Source organism: Dipodomys spectabilis, unplaced genomic scaffold (assembly GCF_019054845.1).
Source record: "Dipodomys spectabilis isolate Male_0828 unplaced genomic scaffold, ASM1905484v1 ptg000215l, whole genome shotgun sequence".
In the NCBI taxonomy this organism is placed as follows: domain Eukaryota; kingdom Metazoa; phylum Chordata; class Mammalia; order Rodentia; family Heteromyidae; genus Dipodomys; species Dipodomys spectabilis.
In genome coordinates, this window is record NW_024870892.1 from 11,844 (window position 1) to 35,563 (window position 23,720).

The window sequence follows — 23,720 nt, forward strand, 5'->3', positions numbered from 1 at the left end:
TAGAAGTGGCTTAAACAATTAACACTTCATTTCTTCTGGGTCAGGTGGCTAGACGTCCAAAATCCATGAGATTGGTTTCTTTTGGAGATCTCTCTCCTTGGTTTGCACATAGCAGTCTCTGTGCCTTCATGTGGTCTTTCTGTTGTACAGTGACTAATCTTTTCTTATAAAGACTCCAGTCATACTGGATTAGGGCCCACTGTAATGACCTCATTTAAACTTAATTACCTCATTAAAGACCTTGTCTGTTAATAACAGTCACATCCTGAGGTAGTAAGGGTTACAAGTGCAACATGAGGATTCAAGGGAAGGAGGACACAGTTCACTGCATAACACCTTATTCTGTTTGCCATTCATCTGTTTATTCTCGTATGGACCAACAGGGGAGCTCCGTAATAGAATCTGCACTGTTTTCACAGCTCCTCTCCAATATAGCCATTATTTTCAAGGTGAGTTTACAGGAACGGTATGTTGGGGCCTATTTCCCAACATGGTTTTATCTTTGATTCCTATGGATCAAAATCATAACTTTAGATCTTCAAAATCCTATATTCTTCAGTGGTAGAATTTGAGTTTTAATAGGTACAATTTAGATAACAACAAACTAAAAAAATAGAAGCCTACTATGCAAAATGCCATTATGAAACTTCATTTTATCTAACACAAATTTCCTTATTTTTTTTTTTTTTTCCTTGGGTCCAGTTGTGGGGCCTGAACTCTGGGCCTGGGCACTGTCCCTCAGCTAGCTCTTCAGCTCAAGGCTAGCACTCTACCACTTGAGCCATAGCGCCACTTCCGGCTTTTTCTTTTTGCTTATGTGGTGCTGAGGAATCGAACCCAAGGCCTCATGCATGCAAGGCAAGCACTCTACTACTGAGCTACCTTCCCAGCCCCATTTCCTCATATTTTAACAAGTAATCATTTTTGTACTGTTTTACTAAGTTGGCTCTCCAAGTTAAGCTCATAAAAGGTAGCTTTCACATACCAACTCTTTTTTTTTTTTTTGGTTGGTCGTGGGGCTTGACTCTGGGCTTGGGCGCTGTCCCTACACTCTTCAGCTCAAGGCGAGTGCTCTACTGCTTGAGCCACAGTGCCACTTCCATACCAACTCTTTATAATAGTTGCCATTTTAGACTTGGTATGGTTTAATAATGATATAATTTAAAGTTGTATTTAAAATAACATTATTTGAGCTGGACACCAGTGGCTCACACCTGTAATCCTAGCTACTCAGGAAGCTGAGACCTGAGGATCGCGGTTCAAAGCCATTCCAAGCAGAAAAGCCTGTGAGACTCCTATCTCCAATAAACCACCAGAAAACCGAAAGTGGCACTGTGGCTCAAGCGGTAGAGCACTTACCTTGAGCTGAAGAGCTGAGGGATAGTGCCCAGGCCCAGAGTTCAAGCCTCAAGCCCCCCCCCCCCCCCCACCTCAATACATATTTGAATATTAAAATTTGTACCAGCTTCTCACCATACCTCTTGCCTCCTGTATACAATGTCAGTGGAATTTTTGAACTAGTATATTTTTGGGGAGTATTGTATATATCTCAGCATACTGTCTGATTTTGGTTATGGAAGTTGGATTTTATACTTAGAAGGGAGGTTTCAGCTTCTACTTTGGGCAGTTATTCTCTAGCTGCCAAACAATTGCAGACAAATAATCCCCACATTCAAGGAACTTTGAATAATTCCTGTTTCCCTCCCCCTTCATCATGACTAAGTTAATATATTTTTTGTCCATGTGGCTTCTTTCCACATGGAAAAAATAATGTTTTCCTCTCTCAGACTTCCTTTGGTGTTAATTTTCATTTGAATAGTTTTCATTAAATAATAATTTTTAATAATAATAATTTTAATAAACTATTAAACTATTACATACTTTAAGCTATTAAATATTTAAGTCATTGAAGAAGTTATCTGCTTTTGGATAAACTACTTTTACTTAACACAGTAAGAAGATTCTGAGTGAAGAACAGAGAATGGTGTTTAAGTTAGATGCCTTTATTTTACTTATGTTTTATAATGTAATAAAAACCTTTAAGTGACATAGCTCTTATACTTATTAACTTTCATTTGGCAATTATTTCAGACTTATAGAAAAGTTGCAAAAATACAATGATTTTTCTAAATTTCCTTCATTAGCATCAACTTTATTTTCTGTTTTTGTGTATCTGTATAGCTAAGATGAATAGCCATATTTAATTTCCTTATCTGAAACATTTCAGACTAATTATAGGCCTTGTGCCTATTTATTCCTAAGTACGTCTTTATTTCATAAAAACAGGAAAACATTTTTCATAACAATAGTGTCTTCTACTCGATCAAAATTGTAAATCTCATGAATGTTTATGATAGCATGAGAAAACAAAATAGCTCTAAATTATATATTATGTTCGTTACATTCTTGCTCTCACTCCACCCCTTTCTTCTCTTTTTCTCTTTCTCTGAAACAGGGTTTCACTGTTTAGCTTCACTGTCTTAAAGTCTCAATTCTCCAACTCCACTTCCTTGTGCTGATACCACAAGTGTGATACCCTTTAAAGAACAAAAGATATACCATGCTTCTTACTGTTTCTTAATCTGCGACAATTCCATAGTCTCTTAGGGTTAGTTATGATCTTAACATGTCACAAAAGTACAAGCCACTGTTTTGCATACTATCCCTCATCTGAGGTTTGTCTGTTATTCCATAACTCATTGTTGCAGGAGAATTGTCCCACGGTGATGTTTCTTCTGTGGTGATGCTTCTGTGAGTGGCACAAAGTGGCACTCAGATGCCTGCTTACACTGCTTACTGGTGATGTAGTATCTCTTGGATTTCTCTACTCACAGTTACTGTTTTTCTCTCCATCATTAATAAAAGATCTTTCAAGATTCTGTAAATATCTCCTCATATTTTCATGAGTTTTATCATACTTCTTAACTTGTATTCAATGATGTGTCAGACAGTCTCAGAATTTATTGTAATTTTTAGAATCATGAGGCAGAATCAGTGATTTTTCTTAGTTACAACACACTGCCAAAAGATTTAGTTTTTCTATGCTTGTAACAGTACTGTTGAACTGAAAACATACGAAATTAATCAAGAGCTGGGTGCCCATGGCTCATGCCTGTAATCCTGCCTACTCTGGAGGCTGAGATCTGATCTGATGATCATTATTTGAAGCCAGTCTAGGCAGGAAAGTCTGTGAGAATTATCTCCAAATATCTACCAGAAAACTGAAAATGGTACCCTGGCTCAAAGTGGTAGGGCCCTAGCTTAGAGCCAAAAAGCTCAGGGACAGCATTCAGGCTCTGAGTCTTAGTCCCTCCCACCCCCCACCAGAGAGAGAGAGAGAGAGAGAGAGAGAGACAGACAGACAGACAGACAGACAGACAGACAAAGACACAGACAGACAGAGAAAGACAGACAGAGAGAGAGAAAGAGAAATTAATAAAAACCTAATTTTTCTCACTTTTGTTTTATAGGCATTATTTTTGGGGGGAGATAAATTTGGTAGCAACAGTTAAGTAAGAGGGAGTGGCAGGGAGATCCTGACACTAATGAGTGACATCTTGATGATGACCAAGACAAAATTAAATTATTTTCTCTTTTTATTTATTCATTAAGATAGATCCTCTATATGTTAGTTAGCTTGGCCTCAAACTCTTAGGTTCAGACAGTCTTCCTCTCTCAGCCTCCTGTGTAGTTGGGACTATAGACATGTTGCCACTGGGCCCAGCTCAGACATGAGTAAATGTAAATAGCAAATAGAGCCATAAAAGACTAGTGTTTTGTGACTATCTGCTTTAGTTGTATAGAACTATATGTATTCATTTTAGTCACTCAATATGATTGTATCCCATAATCGTCATTGGATTATTGTAGCTTTGTTTATGGTGAGTTAGAGAAATTTCCAACTGAACTATATTCATCAAGGTAGAGCACACTACAAGGTCTATTAGTAGATGATAAATCAGTTTATGTTAGCAAAGATTTTTTTTAACATTCATTTAGGTGAAGATTAAAAAATTAACAATACACTTGATCAACTATTAATAGATCCTGCTGTGTGGTTCTACCTTGGTATGAATATAGTTCTACTAGAAATTTGTCTTTGAACATTGGAAAGTCCTAACTTGGTAGGCCTTATACCTTTTGTGTATGTGTGATTTCTTCCCTCCCCTTCCCTCCCCTGCCTCCTCTACCCTCTCTTCTATTGAGGGAAGTGGTTAGGATTTATTCTTGCTGAGTAAAAGTGGATTTATTTACTCAGATAATATTTTTATAATGCAACATAAAAGACTATCCATTGTTTCTCCATACTGAATGGCTTTAACTGAAATTTAGAACTTTTTAAGCAATAGATCAAGTTATAAGAACATATATACGGGCTGGGAGGGTGGCTCAGTGGTAGAGTGTTTGCCTTGCATGCATTAGGCCCGGAGTTCGATTCCTCAGCACCACATAAGCAGAAAATGCCAGAAGTGGCACTGTGGCTTAAGTGGTATAGTGCTAGCCTTGAGCTGAAGAGCTGAGGGACAGCACCCAGGCCCAGAGTTCAAGCCCCATGACCGTATCCCCCAAAAAAGAACATATATCCCTATTCATATGTATATATGCAAAAGGTTTTATACATATATGTACATATATGTATACTGTGTGTTAGTGTGGAAAGTCACTTTCATAAAAAACTCAAACATATTAAACTATTTTGTGACGTTGACCATATAGACCTAAAAACATATTTTTAAAAGAAATTTTGTAATAATTATACCTTTAAATACTTTTTATTTTTTCAATCTTGAGTTAATTGTTCATGTTTTCATTATACATTCCATTGTGCATTCCATTTGGAACAAAGTGGGTTTGCTTTTGGATCCCATTCAAAGAGGATCTAACAAACTTATTTTTGTATACACTAATATAGGGATGTTTTCTAAGTAAAAAACACTGTTTTGTAATATATTTGAATCTTTAAGCTTTCATAGTGGTTTGTTTTTAAAGGAGAATAGCACGATTATACTACCGATTTTATTTCCTTGATTGTTTTTCATACACATTTTCTTATGAGGAAAGCCAGGAAGGAAACAACATCTCCAAACTGATAGAAATTCCAGCTCCCTCTACTACTTACTATAGGTGTGTTTGACTTGCTGCCTATTGATTCATTGATTCATTCATGATGTATTTACTTTCCTCCTCTATAGTACTTTTCTGGACACCTGGTCATAGACAAAGGAAATCATTAACTTAATTCTTAATTTTTTTCCCTCTAGCATGGATGTATATAGAGTATTATTATAAGGCTCTGGGCACACAGTAGGCTTACTTGTTGCAAAGTTAAGAGTTTTCAGATGGCTTTTCACATGAAACCGATTTCTAGAAAAATAGAGGAGCTTTGTGTTTGTTTCTTATTATACTTACCATATAATTTTTCTTTCTCACAAGATCCTGTTACTTAAAAATATATTTATATCTAGTAAGATCCTTTTATTTAGTGTCCATTTATTTTGCAAAGTGTAGATGCTTATTTTAGCAATGATTTGTCATTAAAATTATGTCAAAATGTCTTAAAATGTTGTTGAAACTGTAAACAAACTCATAACACACACAAAGCTAATTATGGATGCCATCTGTTTATTTTTACCAGGATTTTTTTTAGACACTACGGCATTGTCTGCTTATGATAAGCTTCAAGATGATTATAATGACCAAGTCCTGTCCTTCAATTAGTGTGATTGAAGATGGGAAGATAATTTGTTTGTTCGCTGACCTTTTCCTGTGTCCATGTATGAAATGTGACATCTCATGAAAAAAAAAAACCTACTGTGCCATACATCTTGAAACGTATTTACTTTTTAAAAGGAAGAAATTATTATCAACATACTAGATATTCCAGAGTTTTTTTTTTAATTTGTTCAAAGTTTAGATGAAAGGCAGATCACTTGTTCTTTTTCAACGCTATATACATGGCTTTATTTTCACTCAGGTTTAAGAATTCGTAAGTGATTAGTCGGGTTATAAGCACATATATCCCTGTTGGTGTGCCTGTATGTCAGTGAGTAGTTTGCACATGTGTGTCCCTTGTGTTAGCATGGAAGGCCAGGTACTTCCTTTACAACATCAGCCAAATAGTTATCAGCAATTTGCTGAGAGAGCAGAGTGATTTCCCTAGCTCTGTTTTGCTATTGTGCATGCTAAGCACTGCTCAAGTCAGTCTGGAGGGAAAGCAACCTGAAGGCTCCATCTGCTGCTTTCTGCTATGCTGCATTGATGCAAGATTACGCTAATCTGGCTGCTTGTCAGGACAGGTTAGTGAAAGCATGCAAGTGGGTGAGATTCAGTATAGAGTAGTGCTTTGGAAAATCAGAGGCTGCCCTTGTAGATGCCATGTGAAGTGTAGCAGAATAGGTTGATTAGCAGCTACATTAAGAAATAAGTGTTTCAGTTGAGACTTAGTTTCCAAGTGATATTATTAAGCTTTTGTTGGACCACAAGTAAATTAAAATGGGGGAAAGGAACAGATAACTTAAAAATGCTTTTTAGGCATTAATTTTTCTTACCATCATTTGTGTACCATGTTGTATTTATTTTTTGTTTTCCTGTTTTTAGTCAAGTATTCCTAATTAAAATACACCTAACCTCCTTTTGCCTAGAAACGTCTGCATTTTTCTTATTTATGTGTATTTCATTTACCTTCTTCTTTACTTACTGACTGGCAGATCTTGGCCTTGCAGGTTGAGCATCCTGTCACAGAATGCATTACTGGCCTGGACATAGTCCAAGAAATGATCCGTGTTGCTAAGGGTTACCCTCTCAGGCACAAACAAGCTGATATTCCCATCAACGGCTGGGCAATTGAATGTCGGGTTTATGCTGAGGTAAAGTGTGGGGTGTTAGGAGGAGGAGGGTTGTGTCCAAAGTCAGGAGAGTAAAGAGCTAAAAACAAGTAAAGTTAGGGTTGGTAACTTGTAATTAAACTAGAGGAAAATTACGTAAGTTTTACTTTGTTCAAATTATTTTTAAAGAATTGAGTTCGATTATTTTTGGCTGGGGAAGCAGCTTCCAAAATGTTAAAAGGGAACAAAGTATTAGTTAAATATTTTTGAGCTTGAATTGACCTTAGTGTTTGTTTTCTTCACTTCATGTTCATTTTCAAACCGTGTTAACAAGGAAGTACTGTCATTTATTTCTGTGGGCTTTTTTCTCTTAAGAGCTTACCCTGGGCATATATGAGTTGTTGATTTGATGCCAATTTTTTTTTCTAACAGTTTGTTTTCTAAGTTTGTCCTTTATGATTAGTTGGAAGTAACTATTGAAATGTAAATTGTAGAACTGTTGGCAAAAGTTGTATTCTTAATTTATAATTTTAATTATGGGTTTTACTTATCAAGTATTACTTCAATACTTTTACAACTTATACAAGTCAAATGACAAAGCACTCAGCATCTGAAAATGGCTTTTTCAAATGATTAAAACAAGAATACAAGGTAATTTGTATCTTCTTTTAATTTTTTTTTGACATCAACATTTTGGTAATCTAAAAAAAAAAAAAAAAAAAAAAAGCACTATCTGTGTGTAAGAATACCAAAATTGCTTTGAGATCTTTTGCAAGTAGCTTGAAGTATATTTTGTCATGGTTGTTACTACTCTTGCTCTTAATGTTAAGTTGTGTGTCTTTCATAAGACACTGAACTTATTATTTATTCTGATGTCCTCTGTATTTACAAATAGAATACATATCTAGAAGCACGTGCAGATTTTTTTTTTTCAGGTTATTTGAAGAACACAGATTCTCAAGTTTGAACATATGTGAGCTGTTTTGAGAAGTAAGAAAAACAAATATCTTTAGTGTACCACATTTGTTGTTTTGAACCTGAGTGTGTTTTGATGTAGAGCCTAGGTTATTTTATTTTTGCCCAAGGCATTCTAAATTTTCTAAAAAGTTGGCATTTGACCAATTTCAATAAAGTATGATCGAGGTTAGGCCAAATACTGCTTGCAATTCTATTTGGTTTTTAAGCATGCTTCTAAGTTGTTAGGGGATAAGACTATGTAATATTCTGAAATCTTGTGATTTCATGAATGCTGTATGTTAAAAATAGAGCTATAAGTGCTTCTTCAAAGACTGTACTTCCTTTCCTTTGAACTTTCAGGACCCCTACAAGTCTTTTGGTTTACCATCTATTGGGAGATTGTCTCAGTATGAAGAACCAATACATCTACCTGGTGTAAGTCATTAAGTTGTAATACTAACTGAAGTAAAAATCTTGATTTATGCCATACTTTTATGTTAAAGCATGTCAACACCAAAGGGTGTAAATTGAAAGATAAGTGAAATTTATGGGCAATCAGTTTTTGTGTTAAATTTGTTTTGAGCTTTATGATCAATCAAGTCAGAGATAAGATATAAGTGATAGTTTATAGTAGTCTCCATTCTTTTGAAAAGTATAATGAAAAGATTATGGAATCTTAAGAATGGAAATGAATTTAAATCTAAATTAATACAACTCCCCTAGTATAGTGAGATGTCAAATTTGAGCACAAAATGATCTCATTAATTGAACTGGATTAAGGAAAACAAACTGTGGCTCATTCTTTGTCATTGATGTGAAGATATACATATTATTTATATCAGTTAAGAAAAAGCGATAACTATCTTTTTCCATAGTTGTTTTATGTTTACTAACAATTCTTTTAAAGTGGTTTGTGTAAAAGAACATGAACATATTTTTTCTCTTTATCAAGTTAATAAGTGCATATGAATATGACATTATACTAGCTAGAGGATGACAAGACTGTACCATCTGTGACTATGATTATTCAGTTTGATTACTGGTAAGAAGATGGTGAAAGATTACAGGAAGAATTCTAAATTTGGAGATGTTATTGGATATGTGATTTATTTCACTTTTTAAATTGTTTTTGTCCATGTGCTTTCTAAAGGGATCTGACCCTTTCTAGGCTTGGAGACTCCATGCTGTGTTCAAAGCCTGAGGCAGGAAAAAAAATTGTAAAGATTTAACAGGCATTATGTGACATTAAATAGCAGATGAGAAAACAAGTATCATAGGGACATATCTAAACACTTTTTTAATCAAACAAAAAAGTATTAAATAAGAATTCATAATGATTACTCCAGTTGTTAGAAGTTTTCACCATGTTGTAATAGCTAACAGAATGTCAAACATTTTGCCCTCACAAGTTTTTGCAATTTGCAATTTTCAAACGTGAGACCTGTTGAAAGTACAAGTGATAATGGACAAACTATACCCCCTACAGTCTTTGTCCCACCAAATCTTTCTTCAATTAATGCTGCAGCAGGAGTTTTATGTAATAACATTTGCAGTTGTGAGCCATCCATAGAAAGAAAAAACAATTAAAATGCCTTAAATGTTCTGCTTACTGCTGTTATTTGCTTGTGTGAACGTTGCATGTCAGCTAAATGGACCAAGGAATAGATAAAGTGATTGGGGGCAGGAGAGTGCGCACTAAGCTTTGTCTATCATTATTGCTGGGAGCAATCAAATTGATGTCAGCAGGACAGTAGATGCGTTGACAGCTGTAATTATGTATCTCCATGGTGATCACTTTTGGCCTGTCATGGAGGCCCACGAGTCCCCTCCCTTGGAAGCATTTAATCAGATTGGGCTGTCACTTGTCAGGTAGACGTGGCGGGCTGGGAGTTGTGCTTAGGGGGAGAGGTGAATTGCGAATGAAGGGTGGGAGACGTCTGATAATTTCCAAGGTCCACTGTGCTACTGAAGAAAAAAATTTAATTATGCTGGAGATTTCTGAATAGTGGTTTGAGAAGCACATAGAAGCTCATTTGTTTTCCCTTATTGCTTTACAAAACTAGACTAGTCTGTTTAACTTGGGAAAACATTTCTTCTAGCTCTTACCTTTTTTGGTCACAAGAAGCTCATATGTAAGAGTTAACTTATTTATGGCTTGTGCCTTTCACATATGCATCTTTAAGCTTGAGATTTATCTATATGGCAAAGATGAAGATTTTTCTTTATATCTTTGGGCATCATGCTTTGTAAATTTATTTTCAGACCACAATTTTGTTTTTCTCAAAGCTTTGATTCCAATTTCATTTAACATTATGCTTAAAGTGATTAATGCCAATTTATATAGCTTTGTTTCCATTAAGGAATGAACACTTGATTTGACTTTCAATTGGTTTCTAGAAATTAAAAAATAGCTGATTATTAATTTGAAAAACCTACATAAACAGTAAAGTATAAATTGGGATTTTTCAACTTTGTTACAAGTTAAATTAGATATGTTGATTTACTTGCATTTGTTGATTATATATGATAAATTTCAATTTTATCTGGTATGGTCTTCAAATTAAAATGCCTTACTTTCTGTGTTCATAATTTTGGTAAGTAGCAATGGCTTTTAGGTGATTTTGTTCAAGATAATTACAAAATTTAGGTAAGGAACTACAGAAGAATATGACATGTTCCTTATTGTCTATGTTATTTTACCAGTGGGTTGAACTTCGAAGTTTCTCACGAATTTTTTTTAACAGTTTATAAAGCAAATGAATGGGATATGTTTAAAGTGAAAAGTTTTAGAATTTGTACAGGTTTCAGTTTTGAATACATCTTTAGCAAGCATGCTATGATTTTAAAGATTACATTGTAGTTGGATAAGTTATTTAACATTTTGATACTAAAATAAAAAAAAATAAAGTGCACAGTATTTTTTCTATTATGTGACCATAATGGCCAGTGGCCATTTTGGAACTATTTAAATGTTGAGAGAAGATACATTGTAATTTTATTGCTTTCTTTCCAAGCTGCCCTATTAATTTTTTTCTAGATTTAGTCAACATTGACTTCATAGAATTTAGTTTTTGTTATGAAATATGTTTTTAGGAAATAAGAAGGCCAAGTATATTTTTGTGAAAGCTGAGTGGTATTCATTTAAAATTAAGACTTTTATATATGAATATGAATAGAAATATCTATAGTTTTGTTTGAGTATGCAATCACGGAAATAAAAACCCTCTGGATGTGTTATAATGTTGTCTTTTAAACCCTTACAGAGAGATTAATAGTGGTGTGATTTTTTTTTTTTAAAGAGGATGAAGCTACTATGCCTTATCTTTTGATGTCACTATGTAATAAAGCCATCAGCACACCCTCTCGTGGATGTCCTAGACAAGAGGTTCTACATGTGGTCCCTTGATAATTGCCTAAATTAAAATATTAAAGGCCTAACAGCCGCTGTGTTGACCTTTTTCTGCCTTGCTGCAGACAGATGAGCTGCTGTTTATTAGGAAGGCTTCTTCCCACAGGTGATGAGTTGCACGCGCTTCCACTCTTCTCTCCATACCCCTTCACAATGTTGGGCACCAAAGTCCTGCTGTTCTAGCAGCTTCAGTTAAATTCCTCTATTCTCAAGATCCCTAGGATATGACTGACAGCCTTACATATTTTGATTAGCTTTCAAATACTTCAGATTCCAAAACTTGGGCCAAATAATTTAATAAGTGCTCCATCTTCAGCATCTGCTCATTTTAAAAGTTTTACATGGCTAACCTTCGTGCTTCACTGCTGATACCAAACTGGGAGATGAAAACAAGAATGGGTGATGTACTAACTAACTTGTTGGCTGGTTAATAGCAATCAAACTCTTCAAAAGGATACTTTGAACTTGGGCTATTTTTTCCCTATGAAAAAAAAATCACAAAATCAGAACCATAATTGGAGCTATGTCCTTACAAAGCAAAGCTATGGGAAAAGCTGTGTAAACATGAAAGCCTCAGGAGACTAATGCTAACAGAAAAAATAGTGTTTTTCAGTCCAGAGGGTGAGGCAGAAACGAAAGTGTTGCAGACATGAAAGGCCTGGCGGGTTCCTAAGGCTCTAATGGACGAGCCTGGCTGGGGCTGCCCTGGTGCTCACAGGAGGGTCCAGTGGAGAGAGCCACAAGAAGGGGCCTGGTCCGTGCCACGCTCCAGCTGGAAGACACCAGAAGGAGCTGCAGGTGCCCTCCAGCCTGGGGACCTAGGAAGTTTTTCTTGTTTCTTTGAGTTTCTGAGTTTCCTTGGTTTGTGGGGAAACAAAAAGTATATGTTACAGTGCATACAAACAGATCCAACACCAACCTAGTTCTCTGTACTTTTAAGCTGTTTTTTGTTTTCCAGAAGCTGTCCATTTTCTCCATAGGAATTAAATTTCTGGTTAAAATTAATCTGCCCATATGAAGTTGCTCTGTGTTTTCTTTTCTCAGGTCCGGGTTGACAGTGGCATCCAACCAGGAAGTGAAATCAGCATTTATTATGATCCTATGATTTCAAAAGTTAGTTCTGTTTCTTAACAATTTCTTCTAGCCTTCTTTTGATCACTTGAGCCTATATCTGAGTCATGTGCTATAAGTAAACAAGTATTATGTACTGATGTAAAAGTGAAAGCGGAACTTATTTTTTCTTGCAATGCTGTCTTCTCCTAAATCAAATCATACAACTACCACCACCACTGCATGTGCTCACATGTGTGTGCATGTACGTGCACACAACACACATGTACACACTACATAATCAGTGGGACTAATCAAGCTCTCTGCAATGAAAAGGAGTTAATTATGTCATTCCTGAGATTTACCTGTGAGTAGCAGGTAATATCAAGAAGTTGGCTTGTCACTATTAGAGTATTTTCAGTCTTTGCAAATCATTGCTTAAGGAAATTTGACATAATTAAGTTGTTTTTTTTTTTTTTTGTTTTGTTTTTTGCTTTTTTGTGGAGCTAGTGATGGAACCCAGGACTTAGTGCATGCCAGATAAGCAGTCTACCACTGAACTATGTCCACAACCCAATTGAGTTTTATATATTAGCAGAAGATGTGATTTTGACTACTTACATTTTTCTAATTTTAACTTTATGGATTAAAAAATTTTTACTTAAAACTTTCAATCTTTCAATTTTAAGACTTAATAAAATATGAAAAACTGCAGTAGTTAGAATTGTGTTTTGTTTGAATATTCTGTATTTTCTTAAAGGTGATGTTAAGGCTCTGTTGAGAAAGGATTTCTTTATTAAGCTCTACTTCTCAAGATTCTTTTCCCCAAGGGTATTTTCCATTTTGTTTTATTTTGTTTTGTTTTAGTATGAGGGATCAAACCCAGGGCCTCATGCATGCTAGGCAAGTGATCTACTACACTCCCAGGTTCAAAGTGTAGTTTTAGGTAGTTGTAGGAACAAACTATTTTTTGTGGGTTTTTTTTTTTTGACTTATGTTTTTAGCTAATATTGTTAAAATGAATCTTAAGTATTTTATTTAGAGAAGCATTACATTTAAAAGGTATATAAGGGCTGGGAAGGTGGCTCAGTGGTAGAGTGCTTGCCTCACATGCATGAAGCTCTGAGTTCGATTCCTCAGCACCACATAAGCAGAAAAAGCCAGAAGTGGTGCTGTGGCTCAAGTGGTAGAGCACTAGCTTTGAACTGAAGAGCTCAGGGACAGTGCCCAGGCCTAGAGTTCAGGCCCCACAATGAAAAACAACAACAACAACAAAAAAAAAACCAAGGAAAAAAGTATATAAAATATCAAGTTAACTTTTAAACTAGCTATAATTCTGTTTTTAGAGGAATTATTTTTCTATTCAAAAAAATGCTCTACTAATTCAAACTGTCCTAATACTGAAGAGCTTATAAAATTTACAAAAGTAATTACATCTATAGATGAACTAACAACCACAGAAAGTCAAAGGCTTGTTTGTTATCTTATATATGCTATAGATAAATAGATATTAGATCATATAAAACAGATAGGCCTACTTTTCTAATATATATGGAGCTGAGTAATTATTAAGATACTTTAGTTTTTATCTTTCATTTTCATATTTAAAAGTTTGTCTACTTTTATTTGTAAAAGTATTAGCTGTTGTGGGTTTCAAACTTAGAACCCTAGAAAAACAGAAAAAATTTAAAGGGCTGTCTAATCCTACCACTATTTCAGATGTATATATTCAATTCCAAGTTGACACATTTTCTTATATACCCCTTTAAATTTTTTTCTATGCCTATTTCTATTCAGTTCTTTTTTTCATGTAACTGTATTATGACAATGAAAATGAAAACACAGATGGCTTGATTCTCTTTTCTCAAAAATCTTCTTGACATATTTAAACTAAACCACTGTGAAATATTAAAAGATATGTCAGGAACCTTGTTGTAAAATATTTTAATTTTTATGAGATTGAATCATTGAACATATAGATGGCTACTAAGACTGGTTTTTATTTGTTTCCAGCTAGTTACATATGGCTCTGATAGAACAGAAGCATTAAAGAGAATGGAAGATGCACTGGATAATTATGTAATTCGAGGTAACAATCTAAGTATTTGATGTCTCATCATTGTATATGATATCTAGTTCTAGAAAACAGCTTAAAGTTTTAGTAGAGAATTCCATGAAAGAGTTTCTTTCTTTTAAAAGAGTTTCTTACTTTATTTAAAGAGAAGTCATAAAATCTGTAATTAGTTAGACTCAGATACTAAGTATATGCCTTATAATTCAACTTATAATTTATAACATACTTATATGAATATATACTACTTTGTAGTTATATATTGTATGTAAAATGAGAGACTTTAGAATTAAGAACTATTGCCAGTTAGGTTTGATAGCATTTTCTTTTTAGTATTATTATCTATGAATTTTCTGTGTGTGTGTGTGTGTGTGTGTGTGTGTGTGTGTGTGTGTGTGTGTGTGTGTGCACGCACGACGCACGCGCACATGTGTGTGTCGCCATTACTGAGACTTGATTTCAGAGCCTCATGCTTTAATTTGGCTTTCCGCTCACTGCCAGTGCTCTACCACTTGAGTCACACTTCTGGTTTCTTGTTCATTCATTTTTGAAGTGAGAAACTTGAAAATGTAATAAGATATGGAGCATAGTGACCTACATTTGACTAATTTTGAAGTAGGAAGAATAAATCTTTGCTTTTCCTGATGAAACTGTAGGCTATATTTTAGGAAATAAAATTTTCTTTCCTCATGCACTTACCTGATAGTTCTGAGTCCTAACAAAGTATGATTCTACAGGCCATTAGCATGTGTAAGGCTAATTGAATTGTGTGGAGACCTCACATTCAACTAATGAGAGCAAAATTACATTAGTAATGAAAGGATTAATTTAGCCTAACATAAACCATCATCAACTTCAGATTAGTGAACTTTAATATCAAATTTTAATTTAAAATTTAAGTTCACCTTGAATTTTGAAAGGATAGTTAGAGTCTAAGAATACTCTGTAGCAGAGATTGGGTACTCTGTAGTTCTGCTTTCCTTCTCATGTCACACTGAGATCACAGTGGGACTGGAAGGGGCTAAAGCGTTGCTGAAGTGCTGAGTGTGGTTGCACAGCTTCCTTTCCTTCAAGTGGACATTGCTTTCAGGTCGTGAGGGTAGGTAAGTAGTATGAAACAGGCAGAATGCTCAGCTTAGCGATGGAACATGCAGTCTTTACTTACCCCCTTAACCAAGTGTCTTTGTGCAGTGAAAAGTTAGTACAACTTACAGTAGCTACCAGTCCCTACAGAGAACAGTTTAGTGACCCACTTTGCCCCAGTAAGCATCTGAAAAGCCCTATTTTTTTCATATTACAGAATATTCTTTGATATAAAATCTTATTTATTTTTTTCACTTACTGTACTTTATATCTAGGTTCTCTAGTTGCTATTTTCTTAAGTGAGTTAAATAACAAGAAGGGTGCCCTTAATCTGCTAACTTTGTAAGTATCACTTGTAAAAATATACTTCATTATATAGACTTTGTTCTGTTTTCTTGGCTTAGTCTGCAGTTTCCGCTTTTGACTTCTCATGTAGTAGATGGAAGCCAGACAGACCTGGCTTCACACCCTGCCAACAAGCCATTTAAACACTTAGTCATATTAGTTTACTTCTGTGTGTGTCGTACTCTACATTGAAAATCTCTTCTTTCTAAATTAGTAGTTTGAACTAAATGAAGTTAAGTATAGAAAAGGCTTGTTATTATACTGGTTCATGTTATCCCAGTAACACTAGTTCCTATTTTTCCCCTTTTCTCAGCACAATTATAAAACCACATACTTAAGATCACATATTTAAAAATGTTGTTAGCCAGATAACAGTCCACCATACTTGTAACCATAGCTACTAATCCTAGCTCCAAGATATGAAAACAAAGATACCTCTCTTTTTTTCCTTTTAATTTTTTATATTTTTATTTTTTGATGATTCTGTCTTCTTTTCCTTATGTACAGTATATTCAAGTATCTATCTTCAGGAGGGCTGGGGAGAGGGTACAGAACTTGAGGGGGAAAGGGTGAAAAGGTGCAGCAGTGGCGCTCGATGGACACTGATGAATGTGAACTCTACAACTCATGGGTGGAGAAGGAAGGGGGAGGGACTGTGAGAGAGTGAGGGAACAGAAAACACTGTGCAAAGGGAAATGCACTCATTACCTGACTCACGTAATTGTAATCCCTCTGTACATCCCGTCTGTAATAACAATAAAGTAAATTAGTTTAAAAAGTAAAAACAATTTGCAGAGCAATGTTTAGTGTATTCTAATTTTAGTTAAACTATTCTCCTAAAAAAAAAATATTTTTGTTGTGTTTGGATGAACACAGAGTAGGGTAGGTATGTGTACATTTCAGATTGATACTTTAAAAAAAAACTTTTATTGTAAAGGTGATGTACAGAAGGGTTACAGTTGTATACTTAAGGTACTGAGTACAGTTAAAATGTTTAACAAAGAGTAGTTTTCCTTGATATACGTTTTTAGACTTATATATTTTTAAAATCTAGGGAACAGTTGGATGGTGTAATACACATTTTAGTACTCTTCACTTTGATTAATCAGTTATTAGGCTTTATGTCATATTTTGTTTCTTCATTTCCCCCTATTTTATTTGGCTTTCTTTCGTTGATTTTGGAGAGCAGTACTGGGGTTTAAACTCAGGGTCTTGTGCTTGCTAGGCCGGTGCCTCTATGACTTGACCCCTTTTTACTTTAGTTGTTCTAAAATAGAGTCTCGATTTTTGCCTCAGAAATCCTAGACATGATCTTCCTATTTATACTTCCTGCTGTAGCTGGGTGACAGATGCGTGCCAGCACACTCAGGTTTTTCATGAACTTTTTGCTGAGTTTATCAAATCATAATCCTGTCTGCTCTCAACCTGAGTAGATAAGTATGAGCTACTATTCCTGACTCTTTCCCTTTCTTTGCCTTTTTCTTTTCCTTTTCTTTCTCATTTTCTTCTTTGTTTCCTCCCTCCATTTTCTATTTTTTTCCTGATTCATTTGAAAGAAACTTGCAAACATCATAACAGCACTCTAATACTTTACAATGTATCCTAAAAATAACAGCATGTTCCCACAAAGCCACAATACTCTTCTCAGTCCAAAGACAAATTTAACAACAATCTATTAGTATCATTTGATGGACTGTCATTATTGCAGTCTCTCCAGGTCCCTCAAAGTTAACAAAGTTATCTGTTGTTTGATCCCACCCATGTTACAAAGTGCAATAGCTTTTGTATGTCTCTTAATCCTCTTGCCCCTCTTCTTACTTCACTTCACTGAAGTTTGAGAAGAATCTGGTTGGGAGTCACCTAACCCTTTCCTCTGGCTGTGTAATTTACAAGGTAGATTGAATGTGATTCTCAAAATGTTTTGGAATTCACATTTTCAAATATGTGATGCCCAAATGGTAGAGTGTATGTAAGTATTTGAAAATCTGAGAAAACTCCAAATTTGAAACACTTCTGGTCCTAGACATTTTAAATAATAAATACTTAACTAGCAGTGGCCTACAGAACTTAAGAGAACTGCATTTTAATGTTACTCTTTTATTATAAAGGAGACAGTCTGGGAAAAGCCAAATGGAGGAGTGTAGAGCTTCTGTGCCATCCAGGGCAGTATTACCTTACCAGCGCTTCTGGTGTTCACCAGCATAGACACTCTCCAATTTCTGCCCTGTAGGGTTATAGAGGCTTTGTTACATAGGTGGGATTAAATCATTGGCCACTAGTAATTAAGTCCGTCTCTATCCCTAGGTGAGTTGGGTAGAAGTGGGGATGGGTGGATGGTGGGGCTACAAGTTCTACCTCACTCATTACATGGTTGGTGTCCCTGACCACCTGCTCCACTCCTCTTAGAGACACTCATTAGCATAAACTCAAGTATGGTTGAATAGAGCTTATTATGAAGAACAGATGATGCTCCCTCACCCCTGTCATTCAGGAAAATCCAAGGGTATTACGAGTCAGCATCAGAAACCTGGAACATATTTTATCCATCCATATATCCATATATACGTACATACACACATATACACATGTGTATATACTATATCTTATTTTATAACAATATCACAATCATTTCCAAGCTGAAAATATTGAAATCTTTCCCTACTGGCCTCACAATAGTCTACAAGGCCTCTGTAGTCTGATTTATACTACTGTCTTTGATACATACCCCTTCTCCATCAATCTCAGTAGTTTTTTTTTCCTAGATGGTATCATTATCTCTCCTTTTGAGGATCTTCACACTTAGGCTTTAGCCTAAGAAGTTGTAAAAAAATACAGTGACTGAAGAAAGATGAAGTTTATTTCTATCTGTGGGTGGCAGTATAGTGAGAACATTGTTGAGGGCTAGTCTGGTGGGGGCTCATTCATCCACAGCAGGTGGTCTCACTTTGGAGCCTCAAATGACTGATTTTGTACTTATAAATTCCATCAAGAAGGTGGCCAAGGACTTCATGCTCATCTCTTTTCAGGTCATAACCTAAAAGGGATATCTATATTTCTGTTTCCATAATGATGTTTAATTGTATGCCCATACCTACCTGCAAAGGAAGCTGTGAAATGTAATTGATATCAAAGCGGCATTTCTGCTACAAGCTAATGGAAAGCAATTCTCTTATTAAAGGACAGAGGAGAGAACAGATACTGGTGGTAAACTAGGAAAGATAATATATACGTCTGCTTATTTGTAAAAATCATGTACACAGGGCTGGGAAGGTGGCTTAGTGGTAAAGTGCTTGCCTTGCATGCATGAGGGTCTGGGTTACATTCCTTAGCACCACATAAACAGAAAAAGCTGGAAGTGGTACTGTGGCTCATGTGGTAGAGTGCTAGCCTTGAGCTGAAGAGCTCAGGGACAGTGCCCAGGCCCAGAGTTCAGGGCCCATGACCAACAACAACAACAACAAAAGAAATCATGTACACAAAGCCAGAACTGATTAGATGCTACACTCACAGGAGGTGGATGTGGAATGTATTAGAAATGTTTGGGAGTTGGAAAATAAGGCAAACGAGATAAAGAGGAATCTCTGATTATATATATATATATATGTATATATATATATATATATATAATTTTTATTTTTATTTTCTGAAGCAAGGTCTTACTGTGTAGCTGTGCAGCCCTGTCTGGTCTAGAACTTATAATTCTTCAATTTTTAATGATTTTTCCTTTTGGTTATATGTGAATATTTCTGGACAAATGAACCTATTAACATTTTGGAAGAAAGAATTCAAAACAGAATCGAAACTGCTAATGGATTATATTCCAGATGAATAATTGAATCTCTGAAAGGAAGTGGGTGGGAAGAAAACTAGCCAAATAACTTTTAAAAGTTATATCCTCAGGCTAAAGAGAAAATGTGTATAAACAAACATTAAACTTTAGTTTCTAGATTTGTTTTTCATAGTTGAGGGGGTAGCAGTTCTGGACCAGTTTATGTATAGTCTGGGATGGGGAAATAAATATATTTATTGTGAATATTAAGAACCAAGTTTTTCCTGTCAGAAACGGTGATAACAGATGTGGGAATGTATCCGGATAGAATAGATTCTGTTTGTGTGTGGTATTATGTTGAGATCAGAGATGAACTCAAGAGTTTTAGCAGAGAAGACAAATAGATCTATAAATACATGTGTGTGTATATACTTTGTGTGTATGTGTATATATACGTATAAATAGCATAATATCTAGTTCACTTTTTCTCAACTTGACATTTTAAGGAGATTTTTCTTTTTTGGATGGATGTCCTGTGTATTGTAGGTTGTTTGGCAACAAACTTGGATCCTACATACCAAGTTACTTAATGAAGCCAGGTTACCTGATAAAATAATTTCAGGAAAAATATGTGATGGGCCTGAAATATCTGTGTAAGGATGTATACAGATATTCAAAAAAATAATGACTTGTCAAAAAATATAAAAACCCAAAATAACACAAGAGATAGCTTCCAGTAACTACTACTAGTCAAATCTGGAGAAACTTCAGCAACAAAACAGATAGTAATAGATTGTAATCCACTGAATTATAAAAAGAGTCCATGAATAGAATTGAAAACCCAGAAATGAACCCACAGACCTACAGCCACCTCATCTTCTATAAGGGAGCTAAAAAAATAGAATGGAAGAAAGACAGCCTCTTCAGTAAATGGTGCTGGCAAAATTGGTTTATCACCTGTAGAAAACTAAAGCTAGATCCTTATATATATCGCCCTTCACCAGAATCAGTTCCAAATGGATAAAGACCTCTGAGTCAAAGTAGACACCCCGAAAACATTACAGGACAGAACAGTAGGAAACCCTAGGTCTCCTTGGCACAGGTCGAAAATTTCTTAATAGAGACCCAAAAACACAACAAATCGAAGAAAGGTTGGGCAAATGGGATTGCATGAAGCTGCAGAGCTTCTGCATGGCAAAGGACATAGCTAGCAAGATCAATAGAAAGCCCATAGATTGGGAGATCTTCACTAGCCATGCAACGGATAAGGGTCTCACATCGAAAATATACTTGGAACTCAAAACATTAAATCCCCCAACAACAAATCCTCAAAGAATCAATTGCTCGATAAATAAGTTGGCTAAAGACTTACAGAGAGACTTCTCTGAAGAGGAAAGAAGGATGGCCAATAGACACATGGAGAAATGCTCAACTTCCCTAGCCATAAAAGAAATGCAAATCAAAACAACATTGTGATTCCACCTCACCCCAGTTAGAATGGCTAAAATCAAGAACTCTAATAACAACAGATGCTGGAGGGGATGTGGCCAGAAGGGAACCCTAGGGCATTGTTGGTGGGAATGTAAACTTGTTCAACCACTTTGGAAGGCAGTATGGAGGTTCCTCAAAAGACTCCACATAGAGTTCCCTTATGACCCCGCAGTCTCACTTTTGGGCATTTACCCAAATGATCACAAACAAGACCATACTAAAGCTACCAGCACAACTATGTTTATTGCAGCATTATTTACCATAGCTAAGATATGGAGCCCACCCAGATGCCCCTCAGTAGATGAATGGATCAAGAAAATGTGACACACACACACACACACACACACACACACATATATATATATATATATATATAAAATGGAATTCTAGACCTCCACCAGAAAGAATGACATCACCCCATTTGTTAGGAAATGGAAACACTTGGAAAAAATTATATTAAGTGAAGTAAGCCAGGCCCAAAGAAACACAGGTCCTACTGTTTCACTTATTTGCAGTAACTAGTATATGTCTGGGACAAGCAGAAAAGGTCAAAAGCTATGTACATATGACGAGATAAGATGACGTTAAGCGAAATGAACCCCAAGATAGGGACACAAATGGTTTTTTTCTTTCTTGCTATTGTTTCTAACATATTTATAAGGTACCATGTGATTTTTTTTGTTGGTTTGTATGTCCCTCCCCCATGATATAACCCTCGTTTTCACTGTATTTGAGGTCGGTATAATTTGGGGAGGGGAAGGGAAAAAATGTTTAAATAGGGATGCAGGTTGATCCATTGTAACAATGAGATGTACAAACTTTACAATTTTGGCACTGGGTGAGGGTGGGAGGGGGAAGGGAGTGTAGTTGAGGAGATGGGAGGGAAGGGATGGTAGGGGAAAAACAAAGGAGGAGTTAACAATGCTTGATAAGAAACGTACTCATTACCTTGCTCATGTAACTGTAACCCCTCTGTACAGTATTTTCACAATAAAAAACTTACTAAAAAAAGAGTCCATGAGTTCTGACATAAAAATTGTGTTGGAAAGGGTTTCAAATAGGGAAAAAAGAAGTCAAAACTATCCCTATGTGCAGATGACATGATCCGATAACTATAAACAATAATGAATGGGACCTATAAATTCCACTGCCAAGCTTCTAGAGCCGATTAATAACTTTGGCAGTGTATCAGAGTACAAAATTAATCCACAACTACAGACAGAGAGAGAAATCAGGAAAACATTTTTAATAGCCTCAAAAAATTAGGAATAAATGTAACAAAAGTCAAACATCTATATAATGAAAACTACAAAAATTAGAGGAAATAAAAGACACCAGGGCATGGAAAGACCTTCCATATTCATGGAGAGGTAGAATTATTATCGTGAAAATGACCATACTGTCAAATGTGTGCTAAAAGTTCAACTTCACTCAGTTTACTCACTTCACCAAGATAGAGGAAAAAAATCCCAAAATTCATATGAAGCCATAAAAAAACCTGAATAGCCAAAGTAATTTTAGGCAAAAAAAAAAGCAATGCTAAAGGTGTCATAGGTCCAGACCTCAAACTTTATTACAGAGTTGTACTAACAAAACAACTTGGGACAGGTATAAAAATAGGCCTGAAGACCAATGGAATAGACTAGAAGATCCAGAAATAAACTCATAGTTTTATAGTCATCTGATGTTTGACAAGGTAGCAAAAAATATATGGTACAAGAAAGACATCCTTTTAATTGGTACTGGGAAAACTGGACATCCATATGTATAAGACTAGACTAAAATGGGTTCCCTGTCTGTTACCTCGTACCAATTATCAACTCAAAATGGATCAAAGACCTTAATGTCAGACCTGAAACTTTGAAACTACTGAAAGATGGAATAGGAGAAAAACATCAGAGTTTATTGGCACAGGCAGGAACTTTCTGAAGAGAGTACAGGACACAGCAAATAGGAGAGAGACTTGACAGGTGGAACTACATGAAACCAAAAAGTTTCTGCACAGCAAAGGACAAGGTTATTAAACTAAAAAGACATCTATCAGACTTGGAGAAGATCTTTACCAGTCATACATTTGACAAGGGCCTAATATTCCAAAGTATTCAGGAACTCAACCCCCCCCTCAAGTTAATAACCCAATCAATATATAGGAAAAGGGGCTAAATAAAGACTTTTCAGAAGAAGTAAGAATGGGCTACACAAATGAGAAAATGCTCAACATTCCTGGCCATAAAGGAAATGCAAATCAAAACAATGTTGAGATTCCATCTCCAGTAAGATTTGTCAGTACTGATTATTTGAACAGTAACAAATGCGGTGGGAATGTAAACTAGTACAACCACTCTGGAAATGTTTTTGGAGGTTCCTCAAAAAACTAAACATAGAACCACCACGTACCTTGGGTGTCTGCCCAGAGCATTACAAATCAGAATACATGGAAGACAGTTGCAAATTCATGTTCATTGCTGCATTACTTACAATGCCAAGTTATGGAAACAGCTGAGATGCCACAAACCAGTAAAGCAGAGTAAGAAAATACAGTGCATATATATAATGGAATTTTACTCTCATCTACTAGAAAGAATAGTGTTATGTCATTTGTAGGGAGATAGATGGACATAGAACAAATCATGTTAAGTGAAGTATGCTAAGCTCAGAGAGACAAACTGTTCTTGTTTGCTCTCATATGTAGAAGCCAGATCTAAAATACAATACATCATA

General features: G+C 35.5%; 1 protein-coding gene across 1 annotated transcript in view; it reads left to right on the plus strand.

Moving 5' to 3' along the window:
- The first annotated feature begins 293 nt into the window (after positions 1-293).
- Positions 294-23,720, plus strand: part of Pcca (propionyl-CoA carboxylase subunit alpha) — a 157,580-nt gene continuing 134,153 nt past the window's right edge. The window contains exons 1-5 of the mRNA XM_042696995.1: positions 294-449; positions 6,708-6,866; positions 8,142-8,216; positions 12,235-12,303; positions 14,254-14,329. Of these exons, the coding sequence (XP_042552929.1) occupies positions 294-449; positions 6,708-6,866; positions 8,142-8,216; positions 12,235-12,303; positions 14,254-14,329 (535 nt within the window). The remainder of the gene's footprint in view (positions 450-6,707; positions 6,867-8,141; positions 8,217-12,234; positions 12,304-14,253; positions 14,330-23,720) is intronic.